Below are 10,650 nucleotides of genomic sequence, written 5' to 3'. Positions count from 1 at the left end.
GGGTCCTGAGTCTAGCTAGATTCATGTAGTATAGGTTTAACCAGCCCAACTGCTGCAAATTTTAGTAACTGCTGTACTCTTTGGGTTCAGTATTCAATATACAGGGCTTATGTATTCTAAACAGCCAAGCCTTAGAAGAAACTTGAGCAATGTATGTTCAGATGGGTATGTTTTTGTTTTGAAAGATTAACATACATTTTAAACAGTGTCGTCTATTTCCTATAACTCTTGTTCTTCCTAAATCTATCATATACACACACATATACACACACCCCTTCATATTTTGGTTGTAAAATAAATGTTACTACACCAAAAAAAAATTCTTCCCCACCTGTCTCACCATAAACATGTTTTTCAAATGTAATCTATTTTTCATATATTATAAATACTTGCTACTGTCATGATTCATTTGTTCATTTTTAGTAAAAAAGAAACAACTTTCCCCTTCCAACCCCAGATCTTTCTCTTCCCCACCTACCACCCTTTCTGTGGCCTCCACATAAGCCAAGTCCACCAGGCTCACAGAATCTTGCCTCAAAAGTGAAAAGATTTTCTTCTGACAAATTAGCTTAAAGAAAGAAATCTCTGCTTTCATAATTGTACAATGCCTATACTTTAAAGTTCTTCAATTAATATTTGGAAAAGCTGCTATGTCAAAAATACCAAGACACATCTGAGTCACTAAAATTGTATTAAGTAAAAGTTATCATCACTCTTTTAAATGTTAATACCAAGATCATATGCCTTGCACTCCCTCCAAAACCCTAGAATTTGAAAGAAGATAACATTTGGGATAAATATATTTTTGTGTTTTATCTGTACTGACAAAGAAGTAAAATTAAGAAAATATATTTTGGCCCTGCCAGGTAGTTCAGTTGGTTAGAATATTGCCCCACTACACCAAGGTTGTGTGTTTGATTCCCATTCAGAGCACATACAAGAGTCAATCAATGAGTGCATCAGTAAGAGGGATGAGAAAGCAGTCTCTCTCTCTCTCTCTCCCCCACTCAAAATCAATTAAAATTGCCCTGGCTGGTGTAGCTCAATGGATTGAGCATGGGCCTGTGAAGCAAAGGGTTGCCGATTAGATTTCCAGTCAGGGCACATGCCTGGGTTGCAGGCCAGGTCCCCAGTGGGGGACACATGAGAGGCAACCACACATTCATATTTCTCTCCCTCTCTATCTCCTTCCCATTCCCTCCCTCTAAAAATAAATAAATAAAATATTTTAAAAATTCAATTAAAATATATTTTGCTTTGAAATTCTGTCTTAATTATTATATAGGGGCCTTTTCATGTATAAAAACCTTGAAACATTGGAAGTCCTATTTTACAGATAAAACTGGGATTCAAAATGTCCAAGTGGTTTGCTCTAGTTTCAAAATTGTGACAGTGCAAGAATTTATATCCAGGTCTCTTTCCACCAGCTGGCAACAATTTGCGAAATTATTCCAAAGACAAAATAAATAGTAAACAAGTAAAGTAAAAAATAAAGCCCAGTGGATTGAGCACGGGCCTGTGAACCAGAGGATTGCGGTTCGATTCCCAGTCAGGGCACATGTCTGGGTTGCAGGCCGGTTCCCTGCAGGCCAGGTCCCAGCAGGGGATGCAGGAAAGGCAACCATACATTGATTGTTTCTCTCTCTCTCTCCTTCCCCTCTAAAGATATATAAATAAATAAAATCTTTAAAAAAAATCCTCATGACAAAAATAAGATATTTAGATGGCTGTTAGTATTGATTTTCTATTTGTTAAAAAATACATTAGCTGGCCCTGACCAATGTGGCTTAGTTGGTTGGTCAGGGCACATGCCTGGACTGTGGGTTTGGTTCACTGTTGCAGAATGCATGAGAGGCAACTGATCGATGTTTCTCTCTCACGTGTTTTTTTCCCTCTCTTTCTCCTCTTTCTAAAAATAGAATAAATAAAACCTTAAAAAATACACCAGCTGATAAAATAACCAAAATACTGTCTGGTGAAAGCTCTCTGAACTTTGCCAGTGAAATACTTTGTACGGGCAAGCTTTGCTAAGAGCCGATTCTAACATTTTAATAAGTGCTTACATTTTTATTACTATTGAAAAGTCCATCAGGACTGTGTTAAACAAATCTCTTTCTTTATATAGATCATTAAACATCCTTTAAAGTTGGGGCTGGCAGAGGGTCACTGTGAATGTTAGTTGTTGGCTCTCAGTGGTCAGTGACACAGACTCCTAGGGCTGAGGAGAGACAAGAGCTCCAAGATTCCTCATCACACAACTTCACCTGGTTATCTTGTACTTTGTCCTTATTTTTAGGATTCCTTTGCTTCCTCCTTGGTATCAATAGCCACTTCTAGTTTTATCCATTTCTTTTGCAGATTCTACCATGGCCTGAGAAAACAAGGTTTACTCATAGAATTGCTAATGAAGCTACCATTTTCTGAGGACCTGCTGTATGCTAGGCACTGTTTGCCATAATCTATTTCATCTTTTTAATATTTATACAATGCTATAAATTAGGTATTATATCCATTTTATAGGTGATGAAACTCGGGCTCAAATGGTTTGTCCAAGTTTTCATACCAAGTAGGTGGTGGAGGCAGGATTTATAGTTGACCCCCACCCCAATTCTAAGCTGACCTGCCACCTTAGTAGGTGCCGACAGCATTGCCTGCTTGTTAAAACTGCTATGAGGCAAAATAAAAAGGAACTAACTAGGTGGGCGTAAAAGGTTCACTGACCAGTAAGATTTGTGTTTTGTAGAGTCTACCACCAAGTCTGCCAATTGTGTTTACCTCCCGGGTCAAACCTTTTGTGAAATATAAAAGTCTATATAAATTCTGTCCTTATTTGCTGGCCTTGTAAAGGGTTCATAATAATATGATATATATTGTCATCCATTTAAAAGGAAGCAAACAGAGTGAGTATGGTTGAGGCTACAAATGGGAGTTAGGGCTCAATGTTTGGCTAATACCTCTGACCTCCCCAGGTAGAAGGTGTTCCCCCCCATCAGACCTGGGCATGTGTAGGTAAGCCCAGGAGAGGGTGGGCAAAGAAAGATTGAGAATACTTAAAACCAGGTCTTCACAATTTTATTAGAAAACAAGGATAGTCCATTGATCAATGATACATGCTGTGCATCAATTGATATTTTTACTACATAAAAATATTTGGTATCTACTGCAGAATTATACACAGGAGTTTATAAAAAGCCCTTCTTCATTAACCAGTACAAATATAATTAACCAAAAATGTCCTTTTAAAAACTGGCTCAATACTTTTCCTTTAATTGTAAATAAAATAGAGTCAGGAGAATGAATATATAAATTCTGCTAAGCCAGTGTTGTTAACAACTTGTAATGAAACACTTCAGTGTATGTGCAAACTTCTTAAACACTCAGACTGACAAAATATATATAATCAGAAAATGCAGTAAAATCTAATTAACAGAGGAGTCCTGAAAGGAAGAGCTTAAAAGAAGTTTTTGGGGAAAACAATAAAACAAAGGAAGTTCCCAGGAGTATAGCTACTTCCTTCCTCTGGAATCCTCCCCAAGGAATGGGAGTGACAGTGTAACATCCCACCTTTCTACTAAGGCCCCTCCTCTGCCCAGGCATATCCCTTAATTCTTGTCCCTCTCAAAATTCCAGGTACAATGCTGGCAATGCCACTGCTCATTCCTGGTTACTTTCCAATCCCCTTACTTTCTGGCCAATTTTGCCACTAATTCTCAGTTTCAAAACTGGTTTTCTTGGAACTACACATGCAAACATATTTTACAGATGACCTACTAAAAATGCTCAGCATGACTTAAAGCTTTTATTGGAGGAGACACCCACAAAGCTGCAGGGTTTGAAAAGAAGATGAAAAGAAGACACTTTCTTTAAAAACAGCAACTTTGGAACAGAGCTGTCACTGAGACTGGTAGAGGGAACCCAAGAGAAAAGAGGTAGGAAGAGGAGGGCCAAAGTATTAAATTCTGTTTCTCTCTAGTTCTTACTACTTTTGAGGGGAAAAAATGACCAAATAAAACTTTGTATTCAACTATAATAACAAATGTTAAAAACACCAAAAAAAGAAAGCCTATCCATGTTCATATGATTTCAGTAAATGGCACATACATGTGGCATTTCAGTTTTCCAGGGTTTTTCTCTAACTACCCTAAGGACTATTATCAAGTTTTTAAAAATATTTTCCTATATCAGTAAAACCCAACTAGCTCTCATTTTTATTTAATTTAACAAGACACATTTATGTTTAGGGAAAGAATATATAAAAGCAGAAAATTTTGTATAAAATTTAACATAATTTTTATAAATTCCAGCATTCAAAAGTTTGAAATTTGTTTTTAATTAGAAGCATGTCTTGACTCAGCCTCTATCCTAGAAAACTATCATTTCTTCCAACTAAAGTACTGGGATCGAGGTGAAAGGGAAATATATGGGCCTGAGATCACATCTTCTAAACACCATCCAGAAGCCAACACTGGAGGTACAAGCCCAGGACGGAGAGTGTAATTTTTTTTTCCACATGTCACCTACTCACTATAAAGTCAAGGTGAAGGAAAATATGAAATAAGGCCCTGGCTGGTGTAGCTCAGTGGATTGAGCATGGGCCTGCGAACCAGACGATCGCGGTTCGATTCCCAGTCAGGGCACATTCCTGGGTTGCAGGCCGGTTCCTAGAGGGGGACCCACGAGAGGCAACCATACATTGATATTTCTCTCCCTCTCTCCTTCCCTGCCCCTCTAAAGGTAAATAAATAAAATCTTTAAAAAATATATGAAATAAGGTAATCTGTGGAAATTTTTAGACAAAGTACTATACAAATCTATGTTGTATGTGCAAATCATTTGTGAAGGCACTGTGCACAGCAAGGCCTCAGGGAACAGGACTTCAGCAGGAGACAGAGAGACTTCTCACATAGTGACAGCCAACTGTAAGTACCATCAGACTGACTGAGAGGCATTTTTTTGGAAAAACAGAGATGGAATAAGTTTTGAATTATGGTCAGCTAGAGAAAATTCCAGAAGGCATTCTTCTCAGAGAAGACAGGAAGGAGGCAGAGATAGAGGAGCACTAGGGGAAGGTTCAAAGGCACATGGACTGACCCGGGAACTCACATAGCAGGTCAGAGAGGAGATCGCTGTGTGGACAGACTACAGGTTTAGGAGCATCAGTGAAACATTAATGAAAGAACTTGGGCTTTAGTTCCTGAGCCAGGAGAGCACTGTGGAGGTAGAGTCATCTTTAGCAAGAGTGGAGTGATATGGAAGCAGTGTTTCACACAGGACAGTTAATCTGTGGGCCATGTGAATGACACAGTGGAGAGAGGAAGTGAGTTGACAGCTGTCCTTCCCAAGATATAATGAGTCAAATGAAAGGCAGAAAAATAAGGTAGAACAGAATGGTCATTCCAGAGGGAAATGTGTTAAAGGGAATCAGTTCTATGCTACTCTTATTTTTGAAATTCTCTCTACAGTGTAAAGCTAAGGTTATTTCAAAATCTTAGAATCCTGGAGAGAATCCCTTTGTTCACTGAAATTAGAATTTTAAAGGTCTATAAATGAGATTCAGTCTTTGGAAACTGACTGCTGGCTGTAGATGTGTATGAAAAATGCAAGGCAAGTGGAAAGTTCTCCAAGAATACTTCTATGTTTTCCTAAGACAATCAGTCATTTTGGGACTTCACTGGCCACTCAAGTGACCCTGTAATCCCCTGTATGGCCCCAATCCCCAGACTGGGCCACAGTCCCACCCCTGGACTGTAAATGACTTCATAAAACTGACTTCGTAAGACTTGAAGTCTCTAGACAATATATTTCCTCAATGTCCTTTCCTCTTGTTTGCTCTCCCAGTGCCTTTTCTCAGAAGTTGAAATGTTCACAGAAGGCATTTGTTGTCTTTTCAAAGGCTTTCCCAAGCCCTGTGCCCTGAATTGCCCTGGCCTGCTATTGTCACCATGTCCTATTCCCTTAACAATCAGATACCAGGTGACCTTGAGGATAAGTGATTACACAGGTGCATTTTTTGACAGTACAAGTCAGTGGAGGCATGGCCAAAGGTGCAACATCCTAAGACAGGAGTCACCAGACAACCTTAGCCAAGGTCCTCCCTGCTACCCAAGAGGCATGTGTACTTCCCTTTGCAGTTTCTCCTTGGAATGTGGCCTGGTGGCCGAGAATAGTGACTGTGGCTTGGATGAAGGGGGCTGGTGCTGAGCTGGCATGTGGTACCTGACGTTCTTCCAGAACCTGGTCTTCGCAGACTGTGATGTTTCCTCTGCAAAGTCCCCTGACCAGCATATGGCCCCATGCTTCCGCTTAATGAATTTAATGGATTCTGGCATTTTCTCATAGTCCTGGATTTTCTCCAACTCCAGCAAGACAACTTTAATTCCATCCTGAATGAGAGCATTGTACATCACTATTTGCTCTTCAGATGAACTCCCCAGCCAGCTGAATCCCGATGTCTCTCGGACCAAAATAATAATCAGCCTTCTGCTTTTCTTTATGTTTTCGTTAGTGACTTCAACAAAGTCTGGAAAACATGAAGTATATCAGAGTAAGTAAAATTTCTGTTTATAATCATTCTCTCCAGAGCCAAACCCCCAAAAGTTTCTTTCCAACCATCCCCCATATTTCTAACACTCTTTTTTCTTGCCTTAGTTAAGATTAAAGGAGGTTCTCCTTTTAGAGACCTGCTTAAAAAAAAAAAAACTGACTCACTAAAGCTGAATATTTCACTTAGGACTCAGAACACTTTCAGTAGAAATTTTAAAACCTTATTAAACCAGTTGATCTATACCACTTCTATTTATTGTGTTGGTTTAAAGCAATTTCCAGATCTAACTAATCGTTAAGTTTTTCAAAATGAAATACAACTTAGTTAATTAACTTCAACAAAATATGAGAAAAGTAAATATTTTACATTAAATAATGTGAAAACCATCATTATGCACCACAGAAGAGGTTCTTAAAATTGTCAAATATGTGTGCCGATGCCACAGTTTTCTAGAAAGATGAAATCCAACCTAACCCAATTAATTTAATAATTAAATTTGTTTCAAAACAAGATTTTTACTTCTTCCCATTATGTTCATACCTTCCCCAACGTAGTCATCCCTTCCATAAATGAACAGCTTATATCCACACTGTTTTTCTAAGACCTCAGGCAAGACTTTAAATACAAAAATGTCTGAGTTAGAGGTGGACCCTTCCTCAAGGGTCTTTGGATATAGTATGTATGCATCATAGGTCTTTCCATCTGAAGCTAAAGGGAAAAATGCTAGATTTTAGAACCACAAGAAAGAGATTTGGTAAAGTCAATATTGCAAACATGCATTTCAGAATGAATTATTATACAGACAACTATAATTGAACAATAATAAAATAATTTAAATTTTAAAAAGTGAATGATTACTTTTTTCATAAAACGATATGAATGAAGCTACAATACCAATGTTCATACCTTTTAGAAAGTGTTCTACTCTTACAACTTTGTACTTATTTTGTTTTACTACCAAAATGTTCTTCTATTATTTGAAAGTTACCTCACATGCAGAGTTCTTTACCTCTCTGTACAGAAACTATCTTCCAATTCTTATCTTTTTTCCCAAATGTAATAGCACTGAATTCTAGCATTCTCCCTTTTATATATTATTGTAGTATTTGCTTTTTTACAAGGTTTTAAATAAGAGAGTGCTTCTCTGATGCATGAAAATTGAATCTTATCTTTGATTTGATGTCAAACCTTGGGTGATCTGTGTCCTACTCAGCACAGAGAGGATCCTCAACAATGGTTTCTGAATAACCGGACTTATAAACACATGCTCTAAATGCCTGTTTATCCAACCATTACAAACTTTAAGGCAGTAACTTGGAAAACAATGCTTTTCAGCCTGTTCACTTATGAAACTACAATTATACATAAAAATAACTACTATTTTAGTGCATGTTACATTTCATTTTAAAGTTTAAATAAATCCCTCTTAGTTATCTTCTACATCTCTTAACTAGCCCCTCTCTTCAACAAGAAAACATTCCACAGAATATAAAACTGTACCTTTTTGGGGGAGAAAATCATAGCAAGAATCCCTGTACCAAAGTACTATGTCAATCTTGAAGATTTTATAGATGAAAACAGAGCTTGTAATTACTACTGTTAACATGACAAATATACTAATAATGTGCTTCTGGAAACTGGGAACTATAGCAAAAAAGACAAAAAAATATTAGAACAAAATAAATTAAAATTTGAGCATGGCAAATTAAACATTATCATCCCAGTGAAACCATATTTGGTATTAGCCTGCAGCACCAGATTAGCCAAATCCCAGATAGTATTAACCCATTCATTATCACTTAATAATGGATATTAATATACAAGGCCATCCAGAATGGATGCTATATAAAAAAAGTGTATGGTATTTAATTTCCACCTAAGTGATATAATATACAATCTCATAGAAAAATAACAAATAGAATAGAGTACTCCATATTAAATGAGTCAAAGTCAGTCAAAAGCCCACAAAACTTCCTAGGGGTCCCTAGAAGAGTCAGGTGAGAAAAGGTAAAAGCTGGAAGAAAAAGGGGATTAGGGATGCCACACAAAATGTTTCTCATTTACATGTTCTCTGGGCTTCACTGGCTAATTATTCATTCGATGACTGATTACAGGAGAGGTTTTAAAATGGCGGCAGAATAGGACAAAGGATTTTGCTTCCCCTCATGCACCGGAAAAAAACTGAGCTGATCTGGGGAGGAGCACAGCGGATAGCCAACATGGAACCAGCATATAGGAAGGCAGTACTCCAGAAAGAGTAGCAGACACTGAATGACCAGAGGTTGAGGAGAGAAGACAACCGCAAGTCAACAAGGTATGAGGGAATATTGCAGAGGCTGCAGGCCCTCCGCCAGGCTGTGCCAGGGCCCCAGCCGGTCCCCCTTGGTCTCTGGGACCTGAGGGCCAGCAACAACAACCCTGGGAGAGAGCCAGGCATCAGCACCCTCCCTACCTGTCTGGGCACAGATTGAAAAACACCAGAAAAAAGATCAGTCTGCCTATAGTGCCAGAGAGAGGAGTGGGCATTAGGAAGCAAACCAGAGAGCTCTGATAACCCAAGGAGTCGGGCTATGGTTGCCAGCTTGGGAGAACTGAGAGTCGCCCGTGCGTTTCCTGTAGCACTGGGCCTGAGTCGGCTCTCCCACAGACTCTGGGAGCTGCGGGCTGCCAGCAAGGCCCCTGGAAGAGAGCCAGTCATCAGTTCCCTCCCTACCTGGCCGGGTGCAGACTGAAAAACCCGGGAGTCAGGCTGTGGTTGCCGGCTTGGGAGAATTGTGAGTTGCCCTGTATGTTCAGCCATAGCACTGGGAAAGGTCCACACCCAAGGCTACAAGACCAGGAAATCCTGGCTACGAGCACTCACCCTCATGCCAGGCCAGGGCTGGGAAACCTGGGGATAAATCTGCTCTCAGCGGGGCGCTTAAGAGCAGCACCAGTCTGGATCATGGGAGGGCACTGGCGAGACCAGGTGAGTTCACCAAGAAGCAAGAAAGGCCACACTAATTACCCCTCAGGCTGCTGCAGCTAGTGAAAAAGTCAAACAGAAGAAAAGGTTTGACCAGCTGGAAAACAACAAGAGGGGTAGGTGGAAGCAGAGAAAACCAAGATACCTGCAGGAGACTACACCACTGTATTTCACAGGCATCCTACCACAGACATTCACACCATAAACCCAGGGAACCAGAACAGATCAATTTAAGAAGCCAAGGCTAACAAGAAGAGCAACACAAACAATGGGAAGACAAAGAAACAATCCCCAAATGAAAGAAAAGGAGGGAGTCTCAGAAAGAATGTTAGATGAAATAGAGGCAACTCAACTATCAGATATTGAATTCAAAGCACTGGTTCTCAGGAAATTCAAACAGCTTACCACGGGCTACCAGAAACTACAGGGGAGCTACAATGAACTCTCTGCAAACTATACCAACATGAAAAAGGAAATAGAAACCATCAGCAAAGGCCAAGAGGAAATGAAGAATACAATTTCTGAACTGAAGAACACAGTAGAAGGTATGAAGAGTAGGATTGATGAGGCGGAAGACCACATAAGTGAGCTAGAGGACAGGGTAGAAAGAATCTCCCAGATGGACCAAGTAATGGAAAAGAGAATCAGAAAGAATGAGGAGGGTTTAAGAGAAATGCAAGACAATGTGAAACGTAATAATATCCAAATAATAGGAATGCCAGAAGGAGAAGAAGAACAAGGGATAGAAAACCTATTTGAAAGAGTAATAATGGAAGCATTTCCTAAGTTGAGGAGAGATAAAGTCACATGAATCCAGGAATCACAGAGTCCCAATCAGGTGGAACCCATACAGGCCTACTGCAAGACACATCATCATTAAAATGGCAAAGCTCCAACACAAAAAGAGAATCCTAAAGGCAGTAAGGGAGAAAAAGGAAGTAACATACAAGGGGGTCTCAATAAGGTTGGCTACTGACTTATCAATGGAAACATGCTAAGCAAGAAGAGAATGGCAAGAAATATTCCAAGTAATGAGAAACAGAGGCCTACAACCAAGGCTACTGTACCCAGCAAGGCTCTCAATCAAGATAGAAGGCCAAATAAAGAGCTTCCAAGACAAAAGAAGTCTAAAAGAATATGC

At 39.4% G+C, this 10,650-nt stretch overlaps 1 protein-coding gene across 6 annotated transcripts in view; it reads right to left on the bottom strand.

The window, feature by feature from the left end:
* Nucleotides 1-4,965: 4,965 nt before the first annotated feature.
* The window catches only part of IL1R1 (interleukin 1 receptor type 1), a 56,514-nt gene continuing 50,829 nt past the window's right edge, over nt 4,966-10,650 (bottom strand). For all 6 annotated transcript variants that reach the window (XM_037057335.1, XM_037057337.1, XM_037057339.1 and 3 more), the window contains 3 exons: nt 8,045-8,188; nt 7,085-7,252; nt 4,966-6,520 (listed from right to left, as the gene is read on the bottom strand). In XM_037057335.1, the coding sequence (XP_036913230.1) occupies nt 6,099-6,520; nt 7,085-7,252; nt 8,045-8,188 (734 nt within the window). In that variant the 3' untranslated portion in view covers nt 4,966-6,098. The remainder of the gene's footprint in view (nt 6,521-7,084; nt 7,253-8,044; nt 8,189-10,650) is intronic.

The sequence above is a fragment of the Sturnira hondurensis genome, unplaced genomic scaffold (assembly GCF_014824575.4).
Source record: "Sturnira hondurensis isolate 20B ecotype Veracruz unplaced genomic scaffold, ASM1482457v3 Scaffold0009664, whole genome shotgun sequence".
In the NCBI taxonomy this organism is placed as follows: Eukaryota; Metazoa; Chordata; class Mammalia; order Chiroptera; family Phyllostomidae; genus Sturnira; species Sturnira hondurensis.
This window is presented reverse-complemented; position numbering and strand designations above follow the sequence as displayed.